The 17841-nt window shown below is 39.1% G+C and overlaps 1 protein-coding gene across 2 annotated transcripts; it reads left to right on the top strand.

Moving 5' to 3' along the window:
• The first annotated feature begins 864 nt into the window (after nt 1-864).
• On the top strand, nt 865-17597 carry LOC131398923 (aldo-keto reductase family 1 member C15-like). 2 transcript variants are annotated; one of them, XM_058532841.1, is made up of 9 exons: nt 865-948; nt 6926-7093; nt 7966-8082; nt 9273-9350; nt 10157-10279; nt 11834-11943; nt 13612-13777; nt 15618-15691; nt 17546-17597. In XM_058532841.1, the coding sequence occupies exons 1-9, from the start codon at nt 865-867 to the stop codon at nt 17595-17597; spliced, it is 972 nt and encodes a 323-aa protein (XP_058388824.1). The 2 variants fall into 2 exon arrangements, with proteins under 2 accessions (XP_058388824.1, XP_058388823.1); XM_058532840.1 differs by having other exon boundaries at nt 15618-15700; nt 17555-17597.
• The last annotated feature ends 244 nt before the right edge of the window (nt 17598-17841 follow it).

The raw sequence follows: 17841 nt of genomic DNA, 5'->3' as shown, positions 1-17841 counted from the left end.
ATAAATTGTTTCCAGTTTTTTTTTTCATGAATACTCTTCAGTAATATAATAAATTATATAAAATATTCATCAGGTTTTTTTGGTAGTTACATCACGATCATTTTCTAAAAGTTATATGACAGGGTGAGACAAATAAACACTCAAATATTCTGTTTCCATACTGAAAATAATATCTCAAAACTGTTAATAATTAATACTCTGATAATCACTTTGCCAGAATGTCTTTTTCTGGCACCGTTTTCAGGATTGCACCCTTGTTAGGACTGGATATTCTTTTAATAAACAAAGAAAAAGGAAACAAAGTAATTTTGCTGATGGGGAAGATAAAAAGGTAAGTTTTCTTTCAATTTGACATTTTAATTCATTCTTGATGGTCAACTTTTTCAAAAATTACTCATTAATCATTCCTTTAAATTGTGCATGTGTGTGTGTGTTCTGTAAGACAGTTAATTGTTTCAAATTATGTATGATCAAGAAGAATCTTCATCCTGGCAAGAAGAAAAATAGATTAGTATTTGGAAATTTCAAGTCTAACATGTGGTCTATAATTGTGGAGCAAATCTCTTGTAATAATTTACTCATATGTGCAAATCCCGAGGAAAAAGAATTTACTTGTTGCAAAAAATTAATGATTTCTTTATCACTTGATACTTATGCACTAAGGTTACTCTTTGAGAACAAACAAACAAATTAACTAGTTTCAATTCTCTTCTCACTCCATGGCTTCCTGCTTTAACCTTGCTCCTCCTACAATCCATATGCTGACAGCTGTCCAGTGGATTGTGTGCTACTTTCCTGTTACTAACATAACCTGTGAAGGCAGAAGAATAAAACAGAGTCGGCTTGACAGAGGCCTAACAGACAATGGATCCCAAATGTTGGCGTGTGGAACTGAATGATGGCCACTACATTCCTGTACTGGGATTTGGCACCTATGCACCTGATGAGGTAACAATGGTGGTCTTGGGTTTGAGAATGAGAAAGAAAATAGACCTAGCATGAGTGGAATTTGACCTAGGTGGTCAAATCATTGAGTTCCTGTGTGAGTCTGGGAGACTCACTTGATTCCTGTAACCAGGTTAGAACTATTCCTCATACAAAGAGACAAAGTAGACAATGTTCAGTCTGCATTGGGGTCTGACCGTGCGGTCACCCACAGATTATTCCAAGTTTTCCTCCAGTTTCCATCTATTTTCCTGGTTGACAGAAAACCACGAAACGTAGCAGTCAAGAACACTGATAATCAGCTCTCTTGCTTAGAGGATTATTGCATGGGAGTGGTTTCTCTGTCTACTTCTGCAACTCAAGAAATTTTTCCTCCCACCAAGAAGACGTGATCCAGAGAAATATTTGTGCTAAAAGGTTCTGGAGATGAGGCGAATGACAAATGTTGAGAACGAGTTGCTATTCTGCTGTGGGGTAGCTGCTGAGTGTCAGGCCATAAATACTCCACCTGTTGTTTGGCTCATACCTCTCCTACTGCTTGGGAATTTATCCCGAAAGTATATCATTTGAGGGAATAAGTTAGTCTTCCAGGGCAATATTTCAATTCTTTTCCTTTGTAAAGTACTTTCAATTGAAGCAAATAGAGTTGGAGCTTGGACACAAAAGGGAACAAGGATGACAAGTCACTAGACTGGAATCTTAGAAGTTTGTCTTCCAATTTTGTCTTTAGACTATTTAGTTATATGACAAGTGATTAGTACCTAAAATTTGAGTCTCATTTTCTCATCGATAAACAGGAGTAAATGTTCAGAGAAACGTTCTGGAGACAGATGACAGGATTTGTTTACCTTGTAGTGCAAAGTGGTATGAATGAGAGGGCAGAGTCAAGGACACCAATGAAGCCTCATCTTTGGTAAACCTTTGAATGCCCCTCCCCCTAAGGAAAGAGCATACCCAGCTGACGGCAGTTACCAAGTAACTAGTTCCTCACAGCATCATTGAAATAGAAAGCTTCTGAAATACTTACAAAGAAGTCGATTATTATTCAGCCTTAAAACAGAAGGAAATCCTGCCATTTGCAAGCAGATGGATGAAGCTGGAACACGTTATGCAAGTGAAATAAGCCAGACACAGAAAGACAAACATTGCATGATCCCACTTATATATGGAATCTAAAAAAGTCAAACTCATAGAAGAAGAGAGGAATGGGGACCAGGGAGTGGGGGAGGAGGCAGTGGGAAATATGGGGAGATATAGTTCAAAAGGTATAAACTTTAAGTTATAAGATTAGTAAGTTCTGGAGTACAGTTGTACAGCATGGTGACTATCATTAATAATAAAGTATTATATTCTTCAGATTTGCTAGAGAGGAGATCTTAAGTGTTCTCACCACACACACAAAAGTTAACTTTCTGATGTGATGAAATGTTAATTAACTTAATAGTGGTAATCATTTCATAATGTATACTTGAATAAAAACATTATGTTGTGCACCTTAAATATTTAATTTTTTATTTGTATATAATTTTTATTTAGTGTGTTCTGTGTGACTACACTGCTAGAGCATTCTTAGAAGTTTTCACCTTGTTTCTTGGGACTTCGTTCCATGTACCTTTTCACTTCATGGATTTTGCTTAGTGAGTTCTCACAATATAAATCATATCCATTACTAAATCAATATGTTGAATCTTGTGAATTTTTTCAGCCGATCACTGACCCCACATGTGGGGTTGGGGACCGTCAATGATCAACCAGTGTTGGCCTAGGATTGAAACCATTCATGTGATGCTGAACATTTATTACTACCAGGAAAGGCCTAGGCAAACTTCCATGGGATCATCACCACACATGTAGAGCTAACCTAAGACGTGAGGAAAAGCTGATGCTTGGGAAGGTCAAACTTTGTGCCTTAGCTCTCTCTCAGTAATGTGGATATCCAACTACTACCTTTAGTTGCTCATCTGGGTTCCTAAGAGCAAAGCTGTAGAGGTCACCCAATTAGCTATAGATGCTGGCTTCTGCCATATTGATTCCACTCATTTGTAAAATCATGAAAAGGCAGTTGCACAGTCCATGAAGCAACATTGAAGATGGCACTGTGAAGAGAGAAGACATATTCCACCCTTCAAAGGTGCTGTTTATGTGGTGCACGTATGTGCACGTTTGTGACCATGATTGTGTGGAGATGACAATTATATGATAGGACCAGTAGTTGTTTGGTGAATTGTGCTTATTGGTACAATATTTTTCACACATGTTCATATATTAAATCTAGTGTCAAAAAAGATGATGGTTTTTTCATCATTGCTTTGTCCAAATTTTATAATTTTAAAGTAAAATCATTTTACTTTTCTGAGCCTCAGACCATAACAGTGTGATTTAGCATTGACTACTGAATCAGACAGAACTGTGATCATATTATAGGCTTCCTATAATCTGGGTGACTAACTAGGATCTCTTACCACCTTGAATCTCAATTCTCACCTCTGTCAATATGAGAGAGCACCGTTGTCACCATCTCTGGCTTTCACTAAGTGGCATGACAAGCAGTTCACTCTGGGGCTTCAGGGGCTGGGTCTTTTGAGGGTCGGTTATCATTATTATTATTTTGGTTACTTAACATATATTGAATACTTACCATGTATTTTAAGTTCTTTCCATGTATTATCTTTAATTCCTCAACACCTCTCCTAGGTAAACTATTATTCTTATTTCTTACACATGTAAAAATCTAAGCTCAGGCTACTCTCCGTGAACTCGTCTGCTGCCTCATTCTGAGTCTCTCTTCTCTTTGTTAGAAATCCCTGATGGTCACTGGGCACAGGAGGAAAATACAAGTGACATGACCAGTTCGTAGTAGCTTTGCTGTGGGTTTCTTGGTGTTGGAAGTATTTGACAATCAATTTGCCAGAGGTTTCCAACATTGAAACCTTTGTTGTATCAGAAGCCACTCATTCCAAGTATTAGGTGTTAGAAAGGAAGACATAGGCAGCATAAAGTAACAACGGAGACAGAATTCTGCTTCTCATCAAATATATAATACACACATCCATGTGGTCGACTGCAATACACTTAAAAAGTGTCAAACACTGGTAAAAGTGAGGTAGGGGCAGCTTCGTGGTTACTTTGGAGGGATTGCACCTATAAGTTACAGAAACCAATATGCTCTGTCTTGGTAGAGCTATGACACGAAATATCAATAGCTAATAGCTGTCAGACAGGGCCAGTTTGTTTGCAATGACATAATTATCCAATGTATACACCATTATATCTTAAGGATAGTGTATGTCTTACTTAGATTATATCCAATTTTTATTACTGTTGTTAAATAGGGAAGAGGACCATAGAGAATAGAACAACTAGGCAATGCTACATGGGATCCTATAAGGATAAATCCAACTCTCTGTAGCCCTTACATAGTAAGCTCTCTGAGGAATTGGGAAAAGAGATAGCAACTCATACATAGAATGTTATCAGTCTCAGTAAAGATAAATTGTGGCTTCCATCCCCAGTTAGATGGAGAGTTTAATGTAGTTAACTTGCCACTGAGGGGTTGGCCTTTCTCCTAGAGGAAGGATGCCTTACCAAGTCTCAGTGTTAGTCTCTGCTGCTGCTGACAGTCACCCATATCAAAATAGCGGTAGCTCAAACAACTTTGGTGTTGGCCATGAGATTGACCCATGCGTAATCTTAATCTCTTCCACTATGGCTATTCCATTCATGAGCCCATTGTGTAGGCACTAGTAGTACAGAGGCTAAGTAGCATCCAGGGGACAAGATATCCTCTTTACCAAATTATTGACAGCCTCTCCTGGAGACTCTGGTGGTCATAGAAATCCCCCATGCAGAGCCATAGGTGCTCACAGTTAGAAGTCTGAGTCAGTCTACACGGATACATTGAGTGCCTAGCAGATATAGGTAGAGTGACAACTGTGTCTGTCACAATAATGGACTCCATCTAGTACACTTCTCATTTAATCCTCCTTACAACCCTTCTAAAAATTAACTATTATTTTCCCTTTAAACCAATCGGTATGCTTTATTTTTTTCAATTTTATTTCAACTTTTTTCAGGTAAAATTGACAAAATTCTAAGATGAGTAAAATGTGTGATGATGAAGTGGTACATGTACACTTTGTGAAAAGATTCTACTCGTGAAGCTTAACACAAGGATCACTTCCTATATTGAACTTTTTTTTCTTTTTTGAGAACATTTAAATTATATTCTCTACCAAACTTCAGTTATACAATATAGTATTATCAAATATAGTTACCATGTTAGATCATTAGACCTCTGACCTTATTTTTCTTATTGCTGAAAGTTTGTACCATTTTACCAACCTCTCCCATTTTCCTCCAACATCTAGCCCCTGGCAAGCACTTTTCTACTCTTTCTATGAATTTGAATTTTTTTCAGATTCCACCTTACAGTATTTGTCTTTACCTGTCTGCCTTATTTCACTTAGTATAATATCCTCCAGCTTCATCTATGTTGTTACAAATGACAAGCTTTTCTTCTTGTCCAAAGCTGAATAATATTCCATTGTATACATATACCATATATTCTTTATCCATTCATCCATCAGTGGACACATAGGTTGTTTTCATACTTTAGCTATTAGGAATAATGCTGAAATGAACAAGAAAGTACAGATATCCCTTTGAGATAATGAGTTTGTTTCCTCTAGACAAATATGCGGAAGTGGAATTGCTGGAGCAGATAGTAATTCTATCTTTAATTTCTTGACACACCACCACATTGTTTTCCTCAGTGGTTGTACCAATTTACATTCCCACGAACAGAGCACAATGGTTCCCTTTTCTCCACATCTTTCCTAGCATTTGTTATCTCTTGTCTTTTTGATAATAGCCATCCTAACGGGTGTGAGGTGATATTTCATTGTGGTTTTGTATTGCATTTCCCTGATGATTTGTGATGTTGAGCACCTTTGAAGGTACCCATTGACTATTTGTATGTCTTCCTTGGAAAAATGTCTATTCAGATCCTTTGCCCATTTTTAAATTGGGTTATTTATTGTTTTTCTATTCAACTGTAGGCCTTCTTTGTATATTTAGAGTATTAACACCTTATCAGACATGTGATTTGCAAATATTTTCTCCCATTCCACAGATTGACATTTAATTTTGTTGGTGGTTTCCTTTTCTGTGCAGAAGCTTTTTATTTTAATGTAGTCCCATCTATTTATTTTTTCATTTATTGCCTTTGCTTTTGGTGTCTAATCCAAAGCATGATTGTCAAGACCAATGTCAAGGAGCTTACCACTATGTTTACTTTTAGGAGTTTTATGCAGGTCTCTTTCGTTAATGGTTAAATTCCCAGGGCTCTAGAGTCTAGCACAATATCAGGCACACAGGAGGCACTTGAATATTTCTTGCATAAATATTGAATGAGAGAACCTGGGATATGAAAGATAACAACAACAACAAAAAAACACACATTAATGACTTTAAGGGCCCAGTTGAGTGGAAACTGGATGGAGAATGGATATTATGGACTCATTTCCAATTCTAGCCTCAAAATAGATACTGGAATCTATATTCGTATCTCTATGTATATCATCTATACTTATATGTATCTCTATATCTCTATCACTATACCTATATCTACATCTACATATAGATCAACATCTCTCCCCATCTATATCTTTAGACTTTTTCTCCATATGTCAGAAGTTCTCCTGTTAGTTACCTCTTTACAATGAATCCTTTATTGAGAGAGACTGGATTTTCTGTGTTCTATGGTGAAGCCCATTTCACTAAGTTATTTCAGATTAGACGTCATATTTGAGTTTAGTCTCTACCCCCCTAGGAGAAACAAAAGGTTTCTTACCAAGGCTTGCACCATCAAGCAGGGGAATGGGAGATACGGAGAGACAACTGGTGAAACTGCTATGAAGGAAATAAATTGCTTCCCTCTGAGTCGGGTGTATTTCCAACCCTTCTTGTTAATATTTTATAGGTTCCTAAGAGCAAGGCTGAAGAGGCCACCAAAGTGGCTATTGATGTAGGTTTCCGTCACATCGACTCGGCACACCTCTATCAAAATGAGGAGGAGATCGGCAGGGCCATCCGAGACAAGATGGCGGATGGTACCGTGAAGAGAGAGGACATATTCTACACCACCAAGGTGCTGTGAGGGGAGTGATGAGAGGTTGCTGTCATCACAGATACAATATTTTGCAAAAAAAAAAAATGGTATTATTTTGACTAATGTGTTTATCTCCTAATATTGCAAAGGCCCATGGTAGAAATACAGAAAAAGCTTGCTTTGCCCTGAAATGTGTTAAGGGTGGGACCCCTTTGCTCAACCTCTCTGATCATCCGTCAGCATTCATATGTCAAGCGCAAATAATGATACTTCTTCATCTGTCATACGGAAGGACTGAGCCCCTATGGAGTGAGTCCACTCCTTTTATCCTTCAGCAGATTCTCTCAGGTCATATCCTAGTGAGAATAACATATTATTAAGAAAAGGGAGCCAGACTAGGAAATAGTTCTTTCATGTCAGCATTGAGTTTACGGAAATGTGTATAATTTTCTGAGGTGGAAAACTCTGCTTCCAATGTCAAGAGATCTGAGGTCTCTACAGAATGATCCTATGTATTTCAACATCAGTGATAACATGTAGTAAGAATGTAGGCCTCTCAGCAGAGCTCTTTCCAGGCATTTATTATATGGGCAATAGGTTCCTTTTCCCCTTACCTCACATTTCTTGACTTTCCTTCCAGAGATGACTTTTCTAATCCTTGAAACATTTGGGTTGCTTTTCCTCAGCCATCCAAGTATTTTTACATTTTTCTTAGAGTCACTCAAATAGATCTCAGTTCCCCTTGAGAAGCTCATTTATATTGTCATATAAATTTATCCCCAACAGTTCTTATTTTTAGACCACCACAGTGGTTTGTTACTCACTTCTCAATCTTTTAACTATGAGGTTTAATTTGGGTCCACAAATGTGTGACATAATAAGCCATTTTTTATTTATTTTTATCATTGCAGCTTTGGCTTACCTGCCTTCGACCAGAATTGGTTAGACCAGCCCTGGAAAGATCACTGAAGAAACTTGGACTGGACTATGTCGATCTCTTCATCATTCATTTTCCAATTGCTATGAAGGTCAGCTTCTGCTTTTCCCTGGTATGCCAAAGAGTATTTCATCACTGCTGTTGCACCTCCATTCTCTCATTCTGGCTGGGTTTTCTGAGTTCTTACTGAGAGAAGTAGGTTTGAATGTGGTGGATAGAATTGCTAAATGATTTACAAGTCTCCTTGACAGTTGTGTCACTTCACTGTCAAAAACTTTTTTTATCCTCATCCCATAGCCTTCAGAAGCACTGAAATTCAATGATCTCAGTGTCTCCACCTCAAAGAGTTGAGGATACTACCTTACATGTCTAAGTGACATGCTGCTGTCTGTAGTCTCTTAGTGATTAGGGTCCTCAAGAAAGTTGAGTTACAACAGACTGCTGAGATACAATGGGAAATCCCCACCTCTTTAGGGGGAAAGTCTCTCCCATATGGACCTCTCAGTCACAATCAAGAGTGAAACACCCTAGGATGGTCCATTTTACACCACTGGGCTCCTTTGGTCTTTGCTGATCCAAAGGATCAGTGACAGTGGATGTTCACTGAGCACACCTGGTATCCTCACTATCGCTGAGTTGCATTATCATAAGCTGGAGATAAAACACATTCCTCAATAGTAAAGGTAAGTCCAAACCAGTGTGTCCCTGGGAAATGAAATCAATTCCAACCTTGGGGGAGAATTCATTCTTAGTGAAGTTCAGGGGTTTGTGTGGATAGAAGGGCAGAGGTTACTGGGGGAGAGGCACTTTGCTACAGTCTCTCAGGTGCTGCTGATCTTTCTTCCTCTGATATCTTCCCTTATAACACAGACACACACACACACAGACACACACACACACAGACACACACAGATACATACACACACAAAAACTCCGATTAGGCTCTTGTAGGTTTTGTGACCAAGCTCCTTAGGCACAGGAAAGTAATTCTTTTTTTTTTTTTTTTTTAAAGATTTTTATTTTTTCATTTTTTTCCCCCAAAGCACCAGTAGATAGTTGTATGTCATAGTTGCACATCTCTCTAGTTGCTGTATGTGGGACGCGGCCTCAGCATGGCCGGAGAAGCGGTGCGTTGGTGCGCGCCTGGGATCCGAACCCAGGCCGCCAGCAGCGGAGCGCGTGCACTTAACCGCTAAGCCACGGGGCCAGCCCGAGGAAAGTAATTCTTAAAAAGGAAAAAAAAAAAACTCTTCTTTATCCTCTCTCCTCTCCATATTCCAGCCTGGGGAGGAGCTTGAGCCAAAAGACGCCAGTGGGAAAATAATTATAGATACAGTGGACTTTCGTGACACATGGGAGGTAAGTACCTCCACTGATGTACAAGAGACTCTGAGTGACGAGGTGGAGATCACTGGATCAGAGTCATAAAGAATGGGTTCTGGCCCAATCAGCTGTCTGTCCTCGGCCACATTGCTACACTTCTCTATAGCATGGTGTTCTCATCTGTAAAGGAAGGGAGCTGAATGGGATGACCTCTAAGGCCTATTCTTCATCTAAACTTCTGTGGTTTTAAGTATGGATTTCTTTGCCCAATGATAAGGCTGAGCCTAGGAGCTCTATAAGTAATATTCAGTCAAACTTAAGAGGAGTTAGCGCTCCATCCCAAGATGGACAAACAAGTCATGGAAGGAGGGAAAGCTTTGTCTGACTTAGCAGCAGAGTGGACTATAGGAGAGTGAAGCATGCACTTATGTAGCCCTTCCCACCACATCTTCCACCCTTCTAGGAAAGAATAAGCAGCCAAACACTTTACTAGGAAATCCTGAGGGTTTCTCTTCGCCCTTGACTGAGACACCATTGCACAATAGCTAATCCAGTCGCTATTAAATGTCAACTGGAAACAAGCACATGGAAGGGGATGAGAAGGGAAATTGAAAGCGTCTTCATGTCTATTTATCATCCTGGATGTCCATGTAATAGAATCAAGGAGACAAAATATATGTGTATAGCAGTAAAGGACATTAGGAAATGTATTCAAGCGATAAAATGGGTTCAGTCAAATCATGATATATGTGATAACAGATTTCCTGTTTTTAAAACATTCAATGTCAAATGAAAGGGCCAAAGTACACGAACTTTTTACCACACATTTCCTTCCTCCCCAGGCTCTGGAGAAGTGTAAAGATGCAGGATTAACCAAGTCCATTGGGGTGTCCAATTTCAACCACACACAGCTGGAGATGATCCTGAACAAGCCAGGGCTCAGGCACAGGCCCGTCTGCAACCAGGTGAGCCTGGAGCCCCCTAGGTCTTCATTGCTTTCTGCCCTTCACTCATTCTCCCTTAATTAACAGTCCATAAAATTTCTGTCTCGATGTCACTTGTGTAATGGTAGCTCCTTTTACTGCCATAGGAAATGCCAAAGAAGGAACAGGTAGAATGGCATGGGAAGAGTATTGGTTCAATACTTCAGAGGTGGGTGTGAGGTTCCTATGAGACGTCCAAGTGGAGATGCTGAGTTGGCAGATGGCAATACTGGTCTAGAGCTCAGGAAGGCAGTCAGGGCTATATTTTTGAATCATTTCCTCATGGATCGTAATTAAGTCAATATTTAAGGATTAGGCAAAGAGGCACTGGTTAGGAGATTGAAGAGGAGATTGCCAGAGAGGGAGAGAGAAAATGAGGAGAGTATGGTGTCAGGAAAGCCAAAGAAGAGGCATGAAAAGGTTTGTGTGAGCCATAGGGTGGGTCCTGCTGAGTAGCAGCCAATCCAAATAAGGATGGGAAGAGTTATTGGGTTAATGACATGGAGTCGGTGACACCTCGCAGGAACAGGTACACAGAGGTGAGAGAAAAAGCCAGAGAGAAAAGCAAAGGAGTGGAAAGTGAGGAAATGGGAAAATATAATTAAAGGAAATAATTTCTAAAAATAACACCCAAGGCTGCCAATTTTTAAACACTGTGGCATCGTAAAGCTGTACAGCTTTTCTGTAAAACAGATTGAAAATTATTCCAGACACCATTCAAATATTTATACACTTTGTCTTAGTTATTTCACTTCTAGGAATCTGCTTCTAGAAAATAATTCAAAATATGTCAAAATGTGTCCCTCCCTTTCCCCCTCCTTCCTCCTCCTCCTGCTTCTTTTGCTTTTTCTTTTCTTTCTCTCCAATTAATTTGTGAAATAAACTAAGCTGTTTTTCCTTTAAGTCTTCCCACACAATTGATGTAACTGATTGATCCCTGTGATACAGTTTGATACGATACTGTATTTTGTACCCTTGTATATTGGAGGGTACATAGAAAGACTTGATCACATACGTATGTCATTGTGAATTCATGAATTTTAACAAATATGATGTTTTCCTATCCAATGTAGTTACTTTTCTTATTGATGATCAGATTGTCACCATTTTCTAGCCTCATCAGTGGTTTCTCGAGTCCTTTGACATGCCTCATTGTCTTTCCTTTCTTATTCACTTTCTAGAGTGTAATTGTTCTAGGCTCAATTTGTAGCTTTTTGCCCAGACCCACAATCAACCATTTTTCTAAGAAATCTTGGTTTCTTTCAGTAGGAAATGACATTTAGAGGCCACAACCTGGTTGTACGAGTCTTTAATCATTTTAAACACTAAGAAAAATATAAAATGAGAATTGTTTGATCATTTCTGAAAACCAACAGCATTTGAAGGTATTTTCAGAATGTGCATGGGAAAAAAAGCACCAATCTGAAAAATATAGTACATAGATTAATGTAGTGTTAGATATTCCTTCAAAGTCTTTTCAAATTTACATGTTATTGGCTTTGTATTCTGATACTTTTTGATCTTGTCAACTTACAGGTGGAATGTCACCCTTACCTCAACCAGAGCAAACTACTGGAGTTCTGCAAGACCAAGGATATTGTTGTAGTTGCCTACAGTGCCCTGGGGTCCCATAGAGACCCAAAATGGTAATGAAAATATCAGAGTGAACCTATGTCAGCAACTCTATTGATGAAGAAACACTTTATTTATTTATTTTTTTGTGAGGAGGGTCAGCCCAGAGCCCACAGCCTGACTAGCAATGCATCTGTGCATGCCTGGGATCTGAACCCGGACTGCCAGCAGTGGAGCATGTTCATTTAACTGCTACGCCACAGGACCAACACCAAAGAAACACTTTTTTTAAGTTAATTTTTAGCATTTTATTGTGGAAAATTTCAAATATAAATTGTGAACACAGCACTGTAGTGATCAATGGATGAATGGATAAAAAAGAAGTGGTATTTATACACAATGAACTACTATTCAGCCACAAAAAAGATTATATCTTCACATTTTTGATAACATGGATGGGCCTTGAGGGTATTATCTTAAGTGAAATAACTCAGACAGAGACATACCATATGATCTCACTCATAAGTCAAAGATAAAAACAACAACAACAAACAAACAGATACAGAGATTAGAGAGGTGGTTACCTTAGGGGGAGCGGGGAGGGAGGAGGGTGAAAATGGTGACAGGGCATGTGTATTGATGGATGGTATCTTTGGGTCGTGAACATGATGTAGTCTACACAGAAATCAAAGTATAATGATGTACACGTGAAATTCATGTAATGTTATAAACCAATGTTACCTAAATAAAAAAAAAAAATAGTGTAGTGAGTTCCCAGGTACCATCCCTGGGCTTCAACCATCACCAAGATTCTTTCATTCTGTTTCCTCTCTACATAAATCTACTCCAAACCCACCCTAAATATTATTTTGTAAAGTGATTTAAGGTAAATCATTTTTTTTTTTCTGTGAGGAAGATCAGCCCTGAGCTAATATCCGATGCCAATCCCCCTCCTTTTTGCTGGGGAAGACTGGCCCTGGGCGAACATCCATGCCCATCTTCCCCCACTTTATGTGGGACGCCGCCACAGCATGGCTTGACAAGTGGTGTGTCGCTGCACGCCCAGGATCCGAACTTGAGAACACTGGGCAGCTGGGGCAGAGCACGTGCACTTAATGGCTACACCACTGGGCCGGCACAATTTAAATAATTTCTTAAAGTAAAATTTGCACAGCTTGTCATGCATAAATCTTAGTTGTCTAATTTTGAAAAATGTATGTACTCTATAACCCGACCCCTGTCATGAAACAGAAACTTTCTATCTCCCAACAAAGTTCTTTTGTGTTCCTTTTCAGACCATTCGTCCCCATCCCAAGGCAACCATCAGTCTGATTTCTTTTTCAACTTAGATTATTTGGTATGTTCTAGTACTTCACTTATATAAGAAGTCATAGAATATATACTGTTTTCTCTCCAGCTTCTTTGGCTGAGCATAACATCAATAAGATTTATCCACATTGTTGCAAGTATCTTCTTCAATCTCCTTTACTGCTGAGTAGTATTCCATTGTATGGTCATAAATGCCACAAGTTGCTTCTCCATTCACCCATCAATGGAAATATTAGTGGTTTCCAGTTTGGTACTATTATGCATGAATCTCTATGAATATTCATGAAACTCTTTTTTAATCATACCGTATTATGCCTACTTCTCCGAATTACCTGAGGTACTTGGAGAAAAGATTAATCTGGATTTTCAGTCAAGTACCCTTCAAATATGTATGTTTTGATTTTTGTTTTCAGGGTAGAAAGGGATAGTCCATATCTCTTGGAGGATCCAATCTTGAATGCCATTGCCAAGAAACACAACCGAGGCCCAGGCCAGGTTGCCCTGCGCTACCAGCTGCAGCGGGGGGTGGTGGTCCTGGCCAAGAGTTTCAATGAGAAGAGAATCAAAGAGAACTTCCAGGTACAGGCTGAAGGGTCTCTCCAGAGGGAGGAACCAGTGCTGCTGTGGGGCCATCTCTCTTGCCTTTCAACCCCCACACATGTTCATTCAATCCTATGTATCTCTCTCTGTGTTCTATGAGGGCAGCTTGGAAGGGTGGGAAGGGAGAGCACTGGCCTTAGAGTCCTAAGTATTATGGCCTCTAGGCCCGACTTTGCCGCCTCCTACTTGTATGACACTGAACACATTTCATCTCTGTTTTTCCATCTGTTTTAGGAGTCCTTCTTTGCAGAGGAACCTTTAAAACCAAGGTTCCTCTCCTTCCCTGACTCTACTGGATGAGCCCCTATTTGTTTGTCAATATCAAACCAAATAGCATTAGCTGCTTTCTTAAACCATCACAACACCCCAGCACCATTGTTGACCACCATGGCACTTGGTATGGCTCTGTTAGATAGTTTTTCTTTATTAAACTAAAATTGTTAGCTTACATGTCTCTGTGCTCTCTAGACAATGAAACTCTATATATAGTGATTCTCCTGGGTCATCTTTTCGCACATTTGCCCTAGAAGAGCCCTTTGGAGTTAGGATCTAGGTATACAAGTTTATAGATGGATGAAATTATCAAACGAACAAGTAAAGTTTTTCTGTAAATTCTCCCTCATACATCTCTTGATCCCTTAGATCAATCAGTGGTCTTCAACTTATTTTGTTGTGAACCTCATGAGAATTGTGAAAAACTACTTACACTCTATACCGTTTTAAGGTAACAGCTAAAAATTCTATCACGAGTTTAATATTTGCAGAAGAAGACATTCAGAGCATATTATTTATAATGTATTTGCTCTAAAACCTTGAAGCTGTAGATTTAGTTCAATCTATAAAAATATCAAATACACAAATATAAATCTCATAGTTAAACCAATCAGAAAAATTTCCCATTTTATTTTTCAGTTCAGTTCAATGTGTTAATACATATGCTTATGATAACCAAATCACTTTTGGAGTATATTTTTAAGATGAATGACAGGTAGACAGGTAGCTGACAGATATTTAGATAGTTAGATAGACAGACAGATAGAAAGAGAAGGCACTCAGTTTTCCATAAGTTGTCCCTGCTATTAAATAATGAGCTTCCCACTTTCATATTTCTCACCAAAGATCAGTCTGCTTTGCTATTAATGTCTCCATTAGGGGCTATGCATTGCAAAATAAAAAAACATCAATACTTAAAGAAAAGAAACTTTATTGAAAGGGATAACTCTCTGAATGTAAGACATGTCACAAATATCAATCAGAAAGAGTTTTCTTTTACAGGGAAGAGTAAACACCACAAGAGAGAGAATGGTGTTTGGAGTTGGCATGAGCAGGGGATATAGTCAGATGGTTGATAAGGGAATGCTTTTTCTGAAAGGTGACAGATACTTGGAGACAACCTCACGGGGAGTTGCTCTTCCTCCCAATACTTGCTTGAGTTCAAGGCTGTCAAATTCTAGGAGTTGATGGGGAAGGAAAAATCTGACTAAAGTTGGATCATGTCAGCAAGTATTCTGTCCAGACTGTCCTATTGTCCCTTTGTTTTTTTCTTTTCTGTCACAGTCAATTCACTTGGAAAGATTTAGGACTGATGAGTTGTGAGCCTTTCTTTTGTGAAGTGGAGAGAGAAGGAGAGGGAGTGGGGAAGGAGAGGTGGAGACCACAGGCAGCAGACTTCTCAGGCCACTACATCTGGAAGCTGATGACAGGGAAGGCTTCCCTGGACGCTCTCCTTGCCTGCATCCAGCTGGAAAGTCCTCAAGTTCCCAGGGAGAAGCCAGCTGCCTTGGGGGAGAGTTTAATGTGATCCTCTCTCTCATTTCAGGTTTTTGACTTTGAATTGACTGCAGAAGACATGAAAGCAATTGACGGCCTCAACAGAAATTTCAGATATTGTAAATTCCTCTTGTAAGTGATCTGTAGATTGTTTTTCACAGGTTGTTTTCTGTAGCATGCAGGTTAGCAAAGGAAGTAGACTTCTCTATATCAGGAACACAGACCTGATTTCTGGTGTAGGAGTAAAACAGGAGCTTCCTGTAGACTCAGACCAGAGATGACTCCAGGGCTCAGTCTCTGACCCAACATAAACGTGAGTGGGGCCCAAGTCAGGCCACAAGTAAAATAGCCAGAGTTTGCATCATGGGAAATTCACTAATTTTAATCCCCTAGTCTCTGTGTCTGGTGAGCTTCCACACAGGGCCACTTACTCATTCAACAGGGAAGGCACAATGCCTACAGCCCACTATACTTTTAGGAGCCTATAAAATGTATCATCTTTAATTCCTTTTAAAATCAGGAGAAAAAATGATTATATTAATAATGCAAACATAAGAATGAATCCAGGCTGGGTTCTATTCATTTTTATCCTTACACAACAGTGAAATGTAACATTAATATTTTTTGGAGGAAGGGGCCCAGGAAGGCAAATGTGCATAGGTTCTGTGCAAGTCCTACCATGGCCCTGCTTCCACTAACTCTCCAAAGTGTCCAGTTACATTTCTCTTAATGGGCATTCTTGTTCCAAGATAGCATCCATTTCTTCCAAATTTCTCTCTTCATTGGTCTCTTTTCCCATCACAACTCCCATTTCTTCAGCCATGACATCTCCCCATACTGAATTTTAAATGGATCATGGAATTAACTGACCCTAACATTAGTGACTGATGTGTGCCCAGTGGCACACCCCAAAATGACTTCATCTGGATTCTCTGTTTCTTGTGGCAAGTCTTACTCCAGGGTGGTCTTTGTCCATCAGGAGACCATCCACTGGGAGCCTCCACCTCCTTTGACTTTGACTTATTCACAAATGTAGTATTCCAGGTGTTCAGTTACTGCAGGAGCATCTCAGGATGAAGAGAAAGAAGACTCATCGAACTGAGAAGTTTGGGAGGGAGTTTAGAGATAAGAGGAATAAAATTATAGTTATAGAGTAAAGATTTAGTACCAAAAGAAAGATCACAAAATTATCCTTCTTGTTTGTAAAATTATATCATGATTCTGAGAAAGTAACTTTTCTCTTCACAAAGGCTATTAAGTATAAGTCTATGATCTCCTTCATTAGGCTGTGAATGCCTAGTCGCACTCATCTTTGTGGTCCTATGTCAACAACACAGCTCTTGACCCATAGGATTTCTCAGAATGCACTCTTCAATGAAATTGAATTGAAAAGGACAAATTTAAAAAGGAAAATGATAACATGGAAAAAAATGGAAAACAACAATAATATTAATGATTGAATAACAAGTATTCTTATGAGTTATCAATGCAGAAAACTGTAATGACATTTTGTAGGTGTGGTTATGTAGGTGTACATGTTGTCTCCTCAATAGACTAGAAGTTCCTTAATGGAGGGACTCTGGATTGTTGAGGGTGCTCAGTACATATTAGTTGAATGAATGTGTGAAAAAGAGCAGCAAAATCCTTACCATGATCATTCTCACTGGCTAGGGACAAAAGTTACACCTGGTGCTGAAAAGACCACAGCATTTTAGCCGTAGTTCTTACTTATAAATAAATATAAATTGTCATTTAAATCAAAGTCTCTGCCACTTTGGCGTTTATTTACATGGGGATGTGGGAATTGGGCATGCAGGTGTAGTTTGCACATGGACAGGGAGACTGCACGTATGTGTGTCAGAGTAGAAGGAGGGACATAGTTGTGAATTTAGTTGTCAGCCCATCCTGACCACATCCTGCAAGAATCCATCTCCTTGATGGTGTGAAGACAGAGTTAATGCATTAATATCCCTCCTTCTCTTTCAGTGCTGTTGATCACCCTCATTATCCATTTTCTGAAGAATATTGACCATGAACTATCCACCATGAGCTCCACCAGAATTTCCTGCTTCTAAGGGTGTGGAGAGGATTTCTGTACTTGGTGGGGTTGATTCAAAGCAGCGTCTCTAGTTTCAGGATGCTGTCCTCTCTTTTTTTTCATTTTCATTTTATGAAATAATAAAGACTTCAAAATAAGGATGTTTTCATTTTGTGATTATTAAAATAATATATACAAATTATAGATAACTATACAATAAAAACAAAAGAAAGAC

The sequence above is a fragment of the Diceros bicornis genome, chromosome 36 (genome assembly GCF_020826845.1).
Source record: "Diceros bicornis minor isolate mBicDic1 chromosome 36, mDicBic1.mat.cur, whole genome shotgun sequence".
NCBI classification, from domain to species: Eukaryota; Metazoa; Chordata; class Mammalia; order Perissodactyla; family Rhinocerotidae; genus Diceros; species Diceros bicornis.
The sequence above is the reverse complement of the archived record's forward strand: the minus strand, read 5'-3'. Positions and strand labels throughout refer to the sequence as shown.

Excerpts from the sequence above, each read along its gene's own strand:
- LOC131398923 (XM_058532841.1), top strand. The coding sequence starts at position 865 with ATGGATCCCAAATGTTGGCGTGTGGAACTGAATGATGGCCACTACATT. Across the intron at positions 8,083-9,272 it reads ATTTTCCAATTGCTATGAAG|CCTGGGGAGGAGCTTGAGCC; the intron begins GTCAGCTTCTGC and ends TCCATATTCCAG. Across the intron at positions 10,280-11,833 it reads ACAGGCCCGTCTGCAACCAG|GTGGAATGTCACCCTTACCT; the intron begins GTGAGCCTGGAG and ends GTCAACTTACAG.